Here is a 17,161-nt window from a genome sequence, read left to right as displayed (position 1 = left end):
GAGAGATCCTGATACGCAAACTACAGCAATGTGTGGCCTACTACATTTGTGGAGGCAGCTTTTCCATGGCATTTATTTTTTTTGTTTTAAGGCACGATGATTTTTTTGCCAGAAAGAGCAGGTGAAAACACCTGAGAGGACAGATCAATGCTACAGGGGAGGCTGGCAGGGGTAGTGCTCCAGTCAGATGTGACTGTGATTCACAGCCTGGGAAGCAGATGTAGACATGTCGGGGCATGGTGGAGTGCTCTCAGATCAGCTGTGTATGTTGCCAGGAGAGGTTGATCTGGAAGGAGGAATATCCATTGAAGTCCAGAACAAAGTCACAAAAATGTTCAGACAGGTGCCTGAAATACCAAAACACCTGATCATCATGCCAATAACACTGCTATGGCAGCTGAAGCCTCTAAGCTGGCATGTCTGGACTGCCTTTGAATAAAGCTTGCACTTGATTTTTGGAAGGGTGAGAGCATGTCTTGGCTGTGCAGTTTGTTTGAGAATACTCCTGTGTCGCCATTGTGCAAGGAACTGGTGGGCTTCAGCAGAGAGGATGAAGGACAGTTTGGGAAGGAAACATGAAAGGAGAAAGTGTCTGGAAGGTTATAGTCAAGGTGTTTCCTCCTTGACAGTTTCCCTTGTATTTTCTTTTGTATTTTATCACTGGTTAAGACTAGTTTTGCTTTTTCATGCCCACCTTCGTCCCAAAGACTAAAATCAAAAACCGAACTTCTGTGTTGAAGAATGCCATTGTAAAGGACAGGAGGAAGAGACTTACGGTGAGATTTTATAATAGTACTAGTTGCAATAGATGTTATTTTTGTGTTTTCATGTTACAGTTGTTTCAACTTTAATACTTCAAATTTCAGAGATTAAAAGCCAGTTTTTCAAGATATCAGATCAGACACAATTCCAATTCAGTTGCTGTTTATTAAAAAGAAAAAGGTACTTGAAATTTGCTAAATCACTTTCTGAGCTTGCAATTTTTTACTTTAAGAATAATGTGGGCTTTTTTCCAACTACATGGGACATTTACTTCAAAAGGCAGAGAAAACTTTCTCTAAGTTGATTATTATACTAGGGTGGTTTTTTTTAAGTAGAAATTTTAATGCATTCTGGAACTACTGGGATACCCAGATTTCACTATAGCTCTTTGAGGATTTGCTAAAATAATGACACTTTTACAGACAGCAAGCTTTACATAGGATACCTGAATACCGACCCCCAGCACATAAGGTCTTTCAGGACTTAATGGGAATAACTGGAGAGCCTAAAGGTCTACATGGCCCACTCCTACACTGGACTGGGGAAGTAAAACATAAGTGAAAAGAGCCAAGCAGGACTGTGGCAAATATAACTTTTCACTCTATCCAAAGAGAAGCAGGACTTGTAGGACTCTACAGCATCTTCTCATACTCTGGGTTGCTCTGAGTGAGGCTGAGAGCTGCTTCAGACTTTAGACAACACAGAACTGGAAGCACAGAAAAGTGAATGGAGGCTACTCTTCCCTTCTTCTTTCCCTTCTATACAGTCTCAGTACACCTGAGGATTAGCTCCTCTACCTGTCTCTCTGCTATCTTCTCAGACTAGAGTAAAAATATGAGGGGAAGAATACAAGAGCAGGCAGACGCAAGTTGACATCCCCTAAAATATAACTGATAACCCTACAAATCTGGTCTTAACCTTTGTAGTGAATCTATGTCATTAAAAATTAACTATGAATACTGGCTATTTCTTATACACTGTAGCTGGTGGCTAAAATCACATTTCATTACACTCAGCTAGTTGTACCTACATCTAATTAGAGATGAAAATGATGTGATGTGTAAATATCCTTCAAAGGGCAGCATGCCATTGGAATCTGATGTGATGAAATTGAATTATAATTAGGGGTAGTTATTTTTCTTTCTCGGTAAATTTTTCTGCCTGCTTATCTTTCTGGGAAAGGACTTCTCTCCCTTTGAATACAACAAAGCACCCACATTTCCCTCTGATAACAATCCTACTTGCACATGTACCAGAAGACACAGCAGTGAAAGACCAAAGGTCCAGGACTCTGACTCATGACCCCTGGCAGATGTAGGCAGGAAAGCTAAGGGGTTACCACTCACAAGGGCTGGGTCAGGTAGTAAGCACAGTTTAGGTGCACGTGTATCATCAGCTAAGGCTTTCTACCATTGTACGGTATGGGCTTGTTATTACAGTCTGAAAGCAGTGCTGTTTCTCTTAGCAGAGTGGGCTGTGAACCACATGCAGACACAATACCTCTGCAGCCACTGCTGCTGTCTGGCTGATAACCTTTGAGAAAGACGCACAGCTGAGAGCTGAGGGAAACAACCCACTCATGTCCCCTACAATTAATTTGAAGAGCTCATGAACTATATAGCACCTAGATGCAGTTCCCAGGTCAGCCACAGATATCCAGTAAAATGCTGAAGAAATAATCATTCTGCTTCACTTGCCATATCTGTAAAATTGGTTTTAGCATTTACCTGCCTTGAAGAAGGTTAAATTGATTGACATTTGCAAAGCTCCTTGAGGAAAGTATTACAGAGGTACAACACCACGGTAATACCCAGGTGTCCCATGAAAAAGTAGTCACCTTTGTGCAAACTTCTTTTTCCAAAAACTTTTGCAATACTAGACCCTGATTAATCACTACCCTTTCGGAAATCACCGCCTCTCACACACCACAGTTAGGACTTCTTAAACCAGAAGGAGATAGGTAAGTTAAGCTAAGAGGGTAAGGAGGAATTTTCCTGGTACTAAACTAGTGTTACAAAGAGGGGAAAAAACAAGCTGTCACTTTTTTTCTAACTGCAGTGAAGAAACTTACAGAAGTCTTCCCTCAACTCCTGGACAAACTGCGCAGAGTAGAACAGAAGGCACCAGCAAACAATATTTCTTCCAGCATTCAGCGGATCAGAGGGTTAATTGCTCAAACCAGGAGTGTAGCAAGCAAGGTAAAACTTTTGGATGGGACTCTTGGTCACTAGTATTAATAGTCAAATTCATCTTGCTATTCCATTTTCTGGGAGCCCAAACATTATCTCCTCCCAGCAACTGGATAAACAAAGTACTGTGGAAGTCATTAAAATATTTACAGTTGCTATTTGCAAGCAATTAACTTTACCATGGTATCATGGTAAACTACTGCTACTGCAGTAGCAACTTTAATTAAGTAATTGGCACAGTGTTAAAGATGGCCACAATAACAAAACCATTTAAAGCTAAAACTAATAGGTCATTACTCAGTTGGCAACATTAGTTACAAGCAGTAGTAATTATGGCAGTTTAATGCAAACTTTTCTGAGATGACAGTATTTCTTCTTCTCTTTTGAATTAATATTCTACAGGGTAGAAGAATCTTTGGCTCATGCATATTTAATAGAGAAAAATACTTTCATTATCATACATAAATTATGAGGGATTTTTCCGTAACAAGAACACTGAGAGCAAAAATTAAAACCATATATTTGAATTCATTCAGAGAAATAAAAAATTCAGTGCATTACTGTATGTTCACAATGTTGGAATATGCTGTCCACATATATTACTTCAAAAAAGAAAAGCAAATTTCAGTTAGTATGTGTGCAGTGCTTGACTGTTCTTTAAATGTATTTCATCATTCAGGCATATTGTGCTTAAACTTGAAAGCATTATTTCAGTTATGTTGAAGGCATTTTGAACTAAAATCAACATGTTTTGAAATTTGATTGGCATCTCATATATATTACTGTAACTTCAGTAATATAACAGGATTACTCATGAACAGAAAATCGGTCATACTACTCCCAAAGCAAAGAAATAAATTATGGGTAGAAGTTTCATAGCTATGTCAGAATTCCATCATGCGCCATACTTAATGATGCAGCCGTGATTCAACTAAGCACACATCTATGTCCCACTGAAGTTTAATTTACCTTATGAATATGCTTAAACACAGTTACTTAGGAGCTTTAATTAATTTTAAAATTAATTCCTTCATCTTCTTTACAGTGTCTTCCAGAAGTGATTGTTATAAACATACAATTTTGCATGGCACATATATAGGTGCCTACTCCACTCCTGTAGTAAGCAAGGCTGTTGGCTAAGTATTCTTGCACGTCTACCTTAAGTAATATCCCCAGGCAGTAATAATGTGCCTTTCTTACTTTGCTCACTTGCAACCACAGGTCCAAGTTTCTATGACGTTTGGAGGCCAATCAGCTGTTGAAGTCAATCCAAAGATCAACGTGGAGGAACTGAAATCTTTCACTTCCATGAGCTTGTACATAAAGCTTCAGAAAGACAACCCACAACTAGCAGCATCTCCAGACAGATTTATTTTGTACCTTGGAAACAAAAATGTAAGAGAATAAGCAGGTTAATTTATATATATATATGTATATTAAAAAAATTGAAATAGGTTTGAAGTTTATTTGCCCTTAGTTTTTCCCCTCACTCTTTCCCCATGTTTCAAAATAAGAGGTGTCTACTATATGACTGTCATCAATTTTGTGACAAGCACAGAGCAAGGATTCCCAAGACCTCTGTCCTTGAAACAGTCTCACCCCAAACAATGAAGGATTCTCTCTAAGAAGCAAATTGGACTGCCTATGCAGCATGCTGCTGTGATTGTCACTGTTGCAAGCCATGCTTGCCGTCTCCACTGCCGGTACTGAGCGGCAATGAAGCAGTTAGTGTCACCCACCTGGCTTTTGTGTGCCATGTTTCAAGCAGGTTTATGCTGCTGACAGTGTCGATTCCAAATCTCCAAGGTCAGAGGCCCACAAGATAAGCAGGTTTCTTTGCCTGTGGCTTGTGCTACTGTTGTACACTCTGTACATCACTACTTTGAAACACCTAGAAAGGGCATATACTCTCACCACCTGTAAGTGTTGTGAAATAATTGTTCTTTAAATTGCAGTTCCTAAAAGAAAAAAAATCACACCTCACAAGCCAGGTATAATCCTGGCAAGCTGTCAGTTGGGAAGAGTAAAGAGGCAGGCTTTTCTTTTTAAGCTTTTCTAAAAAGAATGCCTAGTGAATATAAATCAAGTTAAACCCCTCTTGGCAGAATATTTAATTGCAGTATAATACCTAGGCTTTAGACAAATGTTTCTTCCTATTTCCTGCATAGGACACTGTACACTAAAAACTGATGAACAGCTTCCCATTAAACATTACCAATTTACAGCCAGAAGACATCTCATGACCTAGTACTTACCCCAGTCAAAACTGATATGAGGTAAAATATCAGAGATTTTTTTTCTGTGCAGTTCTCTCTGGTGAAGGAAAGTAATTAGAGAATGAAGCATTTGTTCATTAGTTATATTTAAAAGTGTCATTTAGACTATCATTTCCCATCCTTTACTACTGTTCTGCATTAAATTTGTTTCAATGGTGTAGCTCTGACATCCTTCTCCATTGATGTTCTAGGCAAAAAATTACATTGGTCTTGCAATTAAAAATGACAACCTTGTGTACATTTATAATTTGGGGGGCCAAGATGTGGAGATACCTCTGGACGCCAAGCCAGTCAGCACTTGGCCTTCTTACTTCAGCATCATCAAAATTGAGAGGTAAAGTGACAATGTACCTTTTCCCAAAATCAAACAGTTAATAGGGGGAAAAAATCAAACAGAAAAGGCTGCATCAGAACTGCTCATTCGCAGCCTTCAGTGCCTGGTTCTACTCCTGCTAAAGTAAATGGAAATTCTCTTTGTTTTTAGAGAGACAGGACCCAAGGGGCCACAGAGGGGAAGAGAAAGTGTCTGTAGTTTCCCCTTTCTTTCCCCCCAGGGTACCAGTCTTCTACTGAGGAAATAAAAACCCTTCCTGGAGTTGGAGGCTTGCTTGCTCTTTTTTAAGTCTAGCCAACACAAAACTCTTCTCTTACAATTCCCTTCTACAGGATTGGAAGACATGGCAAAATGTTTTTAACTGTGCCTAGTCTTAGCAGCGCAGCTGAAGAGAAATTCATCAAAAAGGGAGAGGTTCTTGGTCCTGGCTCTCTCCTGAATTTGGAACCTGAAAATACTGTTTTCTACGTTGGTGGAGTCCCTCCAGACTTCAAGGTTGGTCAGATAAATACTCTATATTCAGACTTCAAAATTATCTTGCTGGGCTTCCCTTTAAAGACATGAATGGTTATAAATAAAATGTCCTTACTTAATTATTTATCAGCCTAGCACTCCATACTACTGTATTCTTTAGCATATCATCTCATATAGCAAGACAATAAGATTCCTGGTAGCTGTTGTTAAAGTTCTCTGAAATGTAGTTATAAGACTAAGGCCTATTACCCCAGCTTAACAAAGTTTGCAAGCTACCATATATATTTTTCAATGCTAATGTCTTCAATGCTTACAATTTCTCTTTTACAACTGTTACAAAAATGAAAAGTAACGTATTGTTAATATTAGGACAGTATGGTAAACTACTAATACAGTGATTTGCTTGAATTTAAATGACCATTGGTTCAAATCCAGCCTTACAACAGCTTGAAGACTGACCTGTGCAAAGCATGTCCAAGAGCCTGTGTGAGACAGTTGCTTCAGTCTAGTTCCTAGTGAACAGCACCCATCTCATCACTGTCAGCATGAATTAGCACCTCACTTACCTGCTTCTGTGAATGTACCAGGTCCTCTTCTTGGATTTAGAAATGTTTATTCATTATCTTGGCTATGAACACTACATGGCTGAATGAAAACATTCTTAGAAAGACATTCAAGAATGCTAAATTCTTCAAGCTAACTGTAGTAGGTGCTAAAAACCACCAACTACTGTTCCACAAGCAGCCCTACTAACAATATAATAACAAAGATTAACTCAATACACTTCTGTATTCCTGAGCTTTTGCATTGCTGTGACTATCAGATATATGCCATAGTTTGAATTTTAGATTATTGAGCCCCGGGTGCAAATTGCCTGGGAATAGGACTAGGACTGAATAATAGTTGCACACACACAAAAAAAAGTAATCCAGCAAATGAACGCTTCAGGTCTGTTCCAGAGCAGGGCAGAGGAAAAGTGAATGAAAATGGGAAGGGGAATGGGAAGAAAAGGATTCATGGAATTTTTTATAAGCACATGAGTCTCTTCTCCCTTAGGAATGGACACCTCACACTTTCATTTATTAGCATACTGTCTTACTTGCTTAAAGCTTTTGCCTTTACTTCCCTATCATATATTCTGTAAATATGAAATGTACCACTTAACCATTAGAAGTCACATACTTTCATAATTTAACACACTAGTACAGGAAATGAAGGAAAAAAGGAAACATAATTTATGATGTGTATCTGTGCTGCAGATAAGAATTTCATTTTCTCTTACAGCCACACATATTCTGCATTGCTATTACCATTATTATTATATCGTAAGTAAAATGGAAATAATGAGAAGCCAAAGAAAAGTTACTGGCAGTGATCAGACTCTGAAGTACAAGAGATGTTATTAATATCACACCTGTTCTACAATGCAGAGTATTTTAATACTAAAAGAATGATTCACTAGCTCTGTCAGCTTTATTCTTTTGTATTTTTCCCCTCACCAGTGCGGCTATTTAAATTCCATTTGCAGTGACCTTTGTTAAGAGGAGCTTCTATATCCTGCTAGCTGTTTAAAATAATACCACTGGTACAGACTTTGAATCCAAGTCTCCTAGGTTTAAAATGCTCTCTCATTTCTCTCTCTTTCATCACAGTATGAAGTTGTCTTACTGGCAGTGAACGATGTCTATACATTAGACATGAAATACCTATTGAGAGATTCAGATACGTTGAGCAAGATCTGTGATTAGTCAAATACTGACCCTTTTCCCCTTTTCCAAGTGTGCTCCCCTCAAAATTACAACATAAGTCTTTGTTTGCAGTTGTGTTACCGGGTCTGTTGTTCTCACCATGAGAACATTTATGCACTCCATTTTAACTTACAGCACAATGTCATATCATGACAAGGACAGCAAAGACTATTCCAAAGAAGCATCACCCCATTTGCTTCAACATACAAAGAGCACAGAAACGAAACTGACCCCAGGCACGACTGCTTTTGTGATACCCAAATAAAGAGTTTGACCTTTCTCCCTTTCCTTTTCCTTGCCCTCTGCACAGCTCCCTCCTAGCTTAAACCTACCTGGCTTCATCGGCTGCCTGGAACTGGCTACCCTGAACGATGATGTCATCAGCCTGTACAACTTCAAGCACATCTATAACATCGACACCACCACATCGCCACCTTGTGCCAGGTAGGGGACAGTCCCACCATCACACTGCTGCTCTGGTTTGCAGAAAGCGCTAGTCCTGGTGGTTCATTCCTGTTTCAGAATACAAATGTGAAGGTGAGACTGAGTTATCCAGAAGGAATTTGGCCATTTCTAACTCTTAGCTGCATCAGCAAGTTAAACTTATATATTTGCTGTGCCTCCATTAACTCTCTCACAACCTTGCCCATGCCTTCAAAACAGAAAAGGAGTGTGTCCACCCCGCCGTGTTTGCTAGGGCATGGTTCAGGCTTCCTCCTTACCCATGCTGTTTGCCTAGGACAGGACTGCTCCTGACTGGAATCCTGTTGCTGCAAGTGGTACAGCCACAGTCAGTCAGCTCCAGTGGGCCTGGTAACCTTGGGCACGCTCCCACCCCCAGCTAACAAAGCCCATACAGAAGTTATCTTTCTGCCATACACTCTTAAACCCACAAGAGAAATTCCTCAGATAAGCCACTCACAAACTGGGAAATGCAGCCCCTAAAGTAGAAGTGAGTATCAGCTGCAGCATTAGCTTAGCACAGGCATAGCAGGGATTTTGTTCTCTATGCAAAGAACAGGAGAGGAAATTGCAACCCTCATTGGGAAGAAATGCAGGAGGTGTCAGGACAGAGCAAATTATTCCTTCCCACACCATTCCCATGGGGCGCACAAGCTGCTGCTCTCCAGGACAGTGCATGTGGGTCTCTCCTGGGCCCCCCAGCAGAGCCCATGCTCGGCTAAAGGACTTGGAGAATTGTAACGGGTTTCTGCATAAACCAGGCAAGCTCTTAACAGAAATGTATGTGTGTCCTTATAATGAGGAGGTGTTGCGGGCCTGACACTTTACAAGGATCAGCAAAGAATTTTCCTGTCCTCTACATACAACACAGGATAAAAGCACAATCTAATGATGAAAAAGCTGCACATTATTTTTCAGAAAAAAATTCCTAGAAAGAATTTGAAAGAAAAAGTCATCAGTCTCACCACTGCCAGGAAGTAGCAGTAGTTCAGAATAATTATTTCAAGAAAGTATTTTAATTGTAAAGGCCTTTAAATTTCCCCAAATTAGAATGGGGATATGCCAAATACTGCTTTCCTGCTTTTTTTTTTTCATAGAAATAAGTTGGCTTTCACTCAGAGCCGGGCTGTGAGCTATTTCTTTGATGGCTCTGGCTATGCCTTGGCAAGAAACATTGAGAGAAGGGGAAGATTTAGCCAGGTGACTCGATTTGACATAGAAGTTCGAACACCTACAGACAATGGATTGATCCTGTTGATGATTAATGGGGTGAGTACCAAATCTTGCTGGTACCCTTTCTCCATGAGTACCACAAGTTCCCCAGTACTTACAATACCATGTAAAATCCAAAATGCTTATGGCCTTACATTTAACTTCCAGAAAGAGGAAATACTTTGTGTTCATCTGGTACATGTACACATTAGGAGAGAACTGGAACATGCTCTCCAAAGGCCACAGAGAGCTGAAGCCCTGAGTTGGACTTTGCTCTCGTCCACAGACAGTGAGGACTTCAGAGTGGTCATACCCCTGTGATGACACTTTGAGAGATACTCCAGTTAAGCCCAGTAGTTGTACCTTTATTTACATGTGAATGCACAATCAAAGCAATAGGAAATTTCTGTGAACTGCCATAAAGCAGCCACTTTGTGGTAGCTGCCACTTTATAACTGGGTCTCAGGGTGTACTAGAGTTAAATATGTAAGTTACTGAAAATAGAAAGTAGTCCAAATAAAAAGGCTTGATCCAAATATCACCAGCTTTTCAGAAGTTTGAGAGTCATGCAAACTCTGTAAGGGCTTGAAGAAAGTATACTCCACATGCAAATATCTATGCCACCACCAACCTTCGCTCTTAGGAGGTTTTGGACTAAACAACTGCTGTTAAAAGTTTAACAGCCTCTATTGCAATCAGTCATTTTTCTTCCAAGCAAAAGTGCCCAGAGATTTGTCAGAGATGTAAGCACTTTGTATGTTACAGTGGAAACTGCAGTCAGGTTGGATGTTAATTGTGGCGGACCATGCCTGCTCACAGGCACTTTTAGAAAGACTGGGTAAACCAGGCCATTATTCAGTTCTGCAAAGACAGCTCATAAATATTCTGAATGTAATCCCTGGTTTCATTTTCAAATTTAAGCTGCTCAAGACAAACCCAAGCTGCAGTTCCATTTAAAAGCGCTAGATTAAAACCTACTTTCACTACTTTAATTAATGACTTCTGAGGGTGGACTAATTTGTGTCAGAGACAGCAGTTCTTGGCCTGCAGTAGTGTTCTGAGAATTATTGTTCCTGTGTTTCCATTAGGCATGGGAAGACACGCATGAACACTAGTAGAGAAGACGAACATTAGCATTAAAAGCATTAACCCAGATGCACAGTTGCTGTAAACTGTCCTTTCTGCTTCTTCATGTTCAGATTTGGAACAAGACTAATTCTTTGGTACAGATCTTTATTTCAAGCACTCCCTAAAGATTTTCTAAAGTAGAGGTCCTGTTTGTTAAGTTTAGGTCACCCAGCCACAGAACAAAAGCCAAACTGTAAAGCAGGAGTAGTTGGAAAATCCAGAAATCAAATACACAGTAGATATACTCTACCTATTCCTCAGCCCTCAGCAAATACATCAGTGCTGATCAGGGCTGTGAAAAGAGATAATCCTGAGCTATTACAGGCATCACGACGAAGCTGCTAATGCAGATACAGCCATTCTAGCACAACATTGCTTTTACCAGTATAACATCTTTCATTTGGGGCATGTGGTATTACTTTGACAGTAAATAGATGTGTTTGCATTAGGAATACTTTGATGGTAAAGAATATTGACATTACTGTGCTACCAAACACTATTTCTACAGGGAAACAGTTCACCAAGTCTTCATAAGTGCTGTTTATCAAACAGTTATGTGTGCATGTGTACATCTACACCTATATTCTATATATAAAAATAATCCAGAAACTCTGTTATAGTTTTGCAAATAAGAAGACCTTTTCCCAGCATGCTTTTCACAATGTCAGACACTCTCATAACATTGTGTGGTTTTTTAAATCGCTGCCACAATCATAGTGCTTTTCTGATTGCTGTTTTGTTTTATACAGAGTATGTTCTTCAGTCTAGAGATGCACAATGGTTTCTTGTACCTTCGCTATGACTTTGGCTTCAGCACCGGCCCTGTGCTGCTGGAGGACTCTATGAAGAAGGCTCAGATTAACGACGCTAAATTTCATGAGGTAGAGATGTGGTTACAATCACAGCCATTTGACCAACCATCCCAGCAGCTCCAAAGCAGCAATAATTTGCTGCAAGACCAAATAGAGGAGCAAAGCGATGAGGGGCCAGGCGGTGATGCAGCAGAGAGGGCAGAAGAGTAGGGCACATGCCTGCCTTGCATGTGAAAGAGCACATGCAAGGCCTGTCACCCCTGAGTGGCAGAAAGGGAAGACTCTCCCTGCATCCTGGTAAATCAGTGTTCATGGACAGATTCTGCTTATTACTAGCCAAGGATAGGACAGTTCATGTGGGAGAAAAAGTGTTATTAATTCAAAATGAAATTATACTCAGGACAACTATGTCCTTCAAATATAGAACTCTCCTCAACTAAAAACATTTCATTATGTTAACTCAAGCACCTTACTCGTTACGCATTGTGTTACAAGAAATATTGCATTTGCCATTTCATTTGAAGGGAGAATTAATTTGATAGCAGCCTTTTATATATGCGTAGTATTTTAGGGACTTTGGCGGATCTAAAATATCTACTTGTATTTGGTTCAAGAGAATTTGCTATGAGCCAGTCTGACTGTGACAGTGACAGTAGCAAATCACAGTTAGTGATGTAAATTCAATGTCTGATTCCTGATCCACAACTATAGCTACAGTTCTGTTCAACCTGTTTAAGCAGAGCACAACTAAGCTGTTTATGGTTTGGAAATTAAATAAGTTTTTTAAAAAGTATGCCCTAGCTTCTTGGATAAACCAAGAAAGCACTCTGAAGTTAATGAATTTATGAAGTTATCTGTTTGCCACAGTGTAGAATTTAACATGGGGTACTTTCATGTGGATTTATTCATAAGTGAAATATCCTGGGTTTTCAGTATATAGAGAAATTGTGCATCAAAATAAACTCCCTACTAGTAATTGTTGTGAGTCTCTCCTGATTTAGTAACAACTTCTTTGATAAATGGGAAGAACTTTTCAAACAAAAAGATATAAAGATGCAATCAATTTTGCAACATCACCATGACAACATACAAAAGATGACATTTTGGACACTTTTAAGTACATGTTTGTCTTTTCAGATTTCTATTATATATCATAATTCTAAGAAGATGATCTTGGTAGTAGACAGGAGACATATAAAAAGCGTGGACAACGAAAGAACAGCCATGCCATTCACAGACATCTACATTGGAGGAGCACCTGCTGAGATCTTGCACTCCAGGTTGGTTTACAACTGGGATTCAATCATTATCTTGAAGTAATCACCATATTTAAGTTATGTTGAATGACCTGTGCTGAAGGGCTTACAATAAAACATTCTTCCCAGCCTCAACACATTACGTAAAAGAACCCCTCAGACACTCTTCTGTGTCTCAGAGCTCTCAAGTACCAAGGATTAAGCCTGATCCACCACAGGTAAATTCTGCTGGAACTGGCCTAGTTTTACTAAAGGTAACAGAAACTGCTCTCTTCTTAAAACAAAAAGGCATTTTAAAAGAACACATGAATGTAGAGAATTGCTATTCCTCCTTGCTCTCCAAAAAGTGTTCTTTATAAAACAGCAATGCGCCAGCTGAAGGATCAAAATCCCTCTACTAACTGCGTTTTCAAATCTAAAGATCGTATTTTTCCTACCATGCACTTTAGTTCTGATCTTTCTCAGTCTCTCTCTAGACCCAAGTCAACTGGCTCTGTGTGGGCGTGGGAAGAAAAAAAGTCTCATTTTCCCATCGCACCATTTGACAGAAGCCAAGTTTAATCTCAGTAGACTGTATAACTCTCATTTCCTGCAGTGGGAATCTGCTGGACCAGGGTCACGCTCTGGGAGAACAGGCCAGCTGCTTGAAGAAGAGTATGCTCTTCTGACAGGCAATATTCATTCCTGGGGTCAGACAGCAAGGCCAGCATTTTCAGAAGGGCTCCAGCTGCTGTTTCAAGTGTCACAACTGCTAACAGAAATACCATCTCTTTTTTAAATAACATCTGTGTAAAAAAAAAAGAAAAACACAAATGGGGGGGGAGGGCAGGGAATAGTAAATGTTGCACAATATCTTCTAGTGGTAAATCTCCTGAAACCTTATTTTGTTGTCAGGAGAGCCTGTTGAATTGATAAATAAAGTCTGCAATATAAAACATTTACAGCTTAAGCTTTTAAGATAGGAACAAACTTCATGTAATGGAAAACTGTGCCTTTCAGTCCCATGTAATTATTTGAACATGCAAACAAAATGGTGGGGAAGGGAAAAACAGTCTAAAATTTATCTGGCCTTTCAAATAGTTCTCTACAAAGGTCTGTCATAAGGGGCTATTAAGAAAACTAGTGGGGTGGAAGAGGGAAAGGATGCAGTGGATTAGAAAGGAGCTGGGAAAGAGAAAATAGCACATAGAGTAACTCTTCAATTTTCACAGTATAAGAAGTATATAACACATCCCCAAAGGATCTCTCTTAGGGCTGGTATTAAATACATTAATGATCTAGAAATAAAGCACAAAAGGATGGTGAAAATTTCTTTGGTTAATCAAGCCTAGATAACACTGAAAAAGCCCAGAAGGACCTAGAAATCTAGGCAATTGAGCAATATCAGATGAGAACAGCAGACGAAAATTATTCACAAATGCAGGCTACAAGATAAATCACATGAGTTATGCCTGCAGTTTTCTGAGTGAATTGTGGTTATGTTGCAAAACAGCATCTCAATGAACAAGTCACATTAAAAAAAAAAAAACATAGGCATTGTAAAAATATGACCAATTATAACATTGAAAAATGTATTTTGAAATTGTTTAAGCAGAGCTAAACAATGCCTTGGATATTGTACCCAGCTTTGGTTCTCATGACAAGAGTCGACAGCAAAAAGTCTGGTCCCAATGTGGTGACATCGTTCCGTTTTCTTCAGAAGCATATACATTTACTGATGATCTACTACTATTTATACACTACTAGTAGTATCTACTACTGATACAGTGTCTTTTTCTAGGATGATTTACACTTGACTGACATGGGGGGGCAGCAGCGGGGAGGAAAATGAGCTGCAGTCTTAGAGCTGTTATTTAATATTCTTCCAAAGCAGAATATTTTAATTTGCTTCCACAGCACTTTCCTCTGTCAATTGCCTTTTTTCCCAATTAAATGAATCTGGAAGTACTATTACATGTTCTTTTTCTCCCAACTCCATCACTGCATAAAGCAGAAAGCTACGGTAGGCAGGGGCACTGGGTGCTGGGAACTGTTAAGGAACAAACTCAGATGCCTTTCTTTAGGTTAAAACCTGTCTTCTATAGTTTCTGTTGCTTCTAGAAAACGTTGTTAAGATAATGGCATTTAACAGAAAGGCATATTTATGGCATCCAGACGGTCACGTGGTCACAGGAGAGATTAAATGGGTTGACAGATACCCCACACTGATCCAAATCCCAGTGAGGATGGCAGGAGCCTTCCTGTTGATTTTGCCTTCCTCCTGGTTTTGCTGAGATTAAGTCCCTACAGTGCCCCTCCTCTCACCTTATTTCAGACAGGTACATCTGTGGTACTTCACCTGATGGTCCATTTTTGCCAATGTAGAAAAACAAGCATTTTCAGAGCCTGATTCATTTGTTATGTTTCCAATGTCTACCTTACAATGAGATAACTCATAAACAACTAGCACAGAAGCAGATATTGACATTGTCAGTATCATCTCATGTGAGGTGAGAAGAACTCTATTGCTAGGGTCCATCCTATAGAGAGCACAAAGACCATTTACAAGTAGCCAGCTCAAACTCCAGATTTCACATTCCGTCCTTCGGTGTATTTGTTCTCTAGTTATCTCCTGGACTGCTACCCAATAGATCCCATGTCATTTCCTTGCCCTGTCACAGACCCTCTGTGATTTCAGGCGAATTTCTCTTCATGCAGCACAGGTATTGTGAGGATAAATTCAATTATATTTGCCCTGTGCCGTAATGCTGTGGTATCGTGGTGACAGGTGTAGCTGAAAAACTTAGAGCTGTGAGCAGGAGCAGCTGGGATACACTGCTGTCCTATCCACCTTGAATCTGGCATGAAAAGGATCCTGGAGGCTCACCTGCTGCTCTCATTTACAACTATGTAAACCCACTCATCAACAATCAGAATTTACTCTTCCCTGACCTCTGTTACTAATATTTGTTAAGAAACAGAGATCCATTTGCTTCACAAGACAAGAATGGAGCTTGCTAGTAAAAGCAAGACAGGAAAACTAAAACAGAACTTCTCTAAAATGATAAAAAATGGAGATAGAAATCCACTGATTTTCACTGTAAGTGGGTAGAAACCCATTTTAAAATAAGACTTTTTATTTGAGCAGCTATTTTTTTCTTTTTATAGTTACTCTATATTGATCTCCTCTCTGAACTCTCATGTATTTCCCCCCATAACATTTATTACATCCGATGCAGCTTGACGTTTCAAATCACATAATTTGGTTTAGTTGTTTAACATAAAGATGATGGAATTGGGCACTAGTGAGGCAAATGATTGAGGCTCTTCCAAGTTTTTTAGAACACCTTGGCAATAAAAGTCTGTTCAGAAAGGCAAGGGCTATCTAACTGCAGCTTGTTTAACATTGTTTTCCAACAGCATTAGCTCTCATCTGGCAGGAAGCATTGGTTTTAAAGGCTGCATGAAGGGGTTCCAGTTCCAAAAGAAGGATTTCAACTTGTTAGAAGAACCAGGAACCCTGGGAATCAGCTATGGGTGCCCAGAGGATTCACTGGTAAGCATAACACCATTTGTGAGATAACAACAACATTCTGGCAATGGATACAGCTGTGAGCTTGAGTTTTACTCCAAACAAAGGGACGAAAAGTCTTGAACCAAGGAAATGACAATGGCACTCACTGACTGGCGTGGTGGTGTGTGTGTAAGTCTGCTCACATACTATGTAGTTTTCACCCTGAATTACAGCACAAGGTGTTTTACTTGATATTCTTGAGATTGCTGGGTCTGAAAGAAATTCTGTGCTGTGCTGTATTCTGAATGGAAATATTCCAACATAATTCATTTTTTCTTAAAGAAACAAGGAGAATTGTCCTCACATGTGTCCTAATACAGATGTATGAAATAAAAAGACAGCAAGATATTCACCCTTCAAAAGAGTTCTCCCCTTAAGTCAGGCAAGCTTTTCCTCTTGGATACACAAAGCTACTGCACCAGCATTAACACTGAGAAAATGCTGTTTTATTTCCAATCCTTTCCATTATTCATCATTTGTTCATTACAATGCAAGCTGGTAAATCTAAAGAGTGTTTATGGTCTTTATACTATGACCATGTCTCTCCAAAGCCGTGCTGCAAACCCGTGAAGACGATGGTGCCCACCACTTGTGGAACCCATCACACTGTCTCGCCCTCTGTCAGCAAGGAAGCTGGCTGCAATCTGTCCTCCGTGGACCCAGTCTTCTTCCTCAGACACAGAGGGTTATAGAGTGCCATGGCAGGCCCCCCACACCAGCAGTCAGTGCAGCACACAAACTAATATATCACATGTTGGGATGGTGACTCAGTGCCGCACAGCTCTGACAGGAGCTTGAGCCCCCTCTGCTTCTAGTCTTCATGCTTACTAACAACAGCAGATTTAGGATGAGGCTAAGAATCCCAGGAAACTGAGAACAACTTGGCTTACGCTGTATAAAATGGCTACACTTTCTTAAGATTTTCAGAGCATATGAGGGATAGACTATATAAACT

General features: G+C 39.7%; 1 protein-coding gene across 1 annotated transcript in view; it reads left to right on the top strand.

Moving 5' to 3' along the window:
- Positions 1-17,161, top strand: part of LAMA4 (laminin subunit alpha 4) — a 102,917-nt gene that overhangs the window by 69,660 nt on the left and 16,096 nt on the right. Inside the window, exons 18-26 of the mRNA XM_075087462.1 lie at positions 2,821-2,960; positions 4,173-4,346; positions 5,419-5,561; positions 5,894-6,056; positions 8,094-8,227; positions 9,343-9,514; positions 11,335-11,466; positions 12,535-12,677; positions 16,053-16,188. Of these exons, the coding sequence (XP_074943563.1) occupies positions 2,821-2,960; positions 4,173-4,346; positions 5,419-5,561; positions 5,894-6,056; positions 8,094-8,227; positions 9,343-9,514; positions 11,335-11,466; positions 12,535-12,677; positions 16,053-16,188 (1,337 nt within the window). The remainder of the gene's footprint in view (positions 1-2,820; positions 2,961-4,172; positions 4,347-5,418; positions 5,562-5,893; positions 6,057-8,093; positions 8,228-9,342; positions 9,515-11,334; positions 11,467-12,534; positions 12,678-16,052; positions 16,189-17,161) is intronic.

This window comes from Phalacrocorax aristotelis, chromosome 3, assembly GCF_949628215.1.
Source record: "Phalacrocorax aristotelis chromosome 3, bGulAri2.1, whole genome shotgun sequence".
Taxonomy (NCBI): Eukaryota; Metazoa; Chordata; class Aves; order Suliformes; family Phalacrocoracidae; genus Phalacrocorax; species Phalacrocorax aristotelis.
Note: the sequence above shows the minus strand (reverse complement) of the source record. Positions and strands in the feature narration are given on the sequence as shown.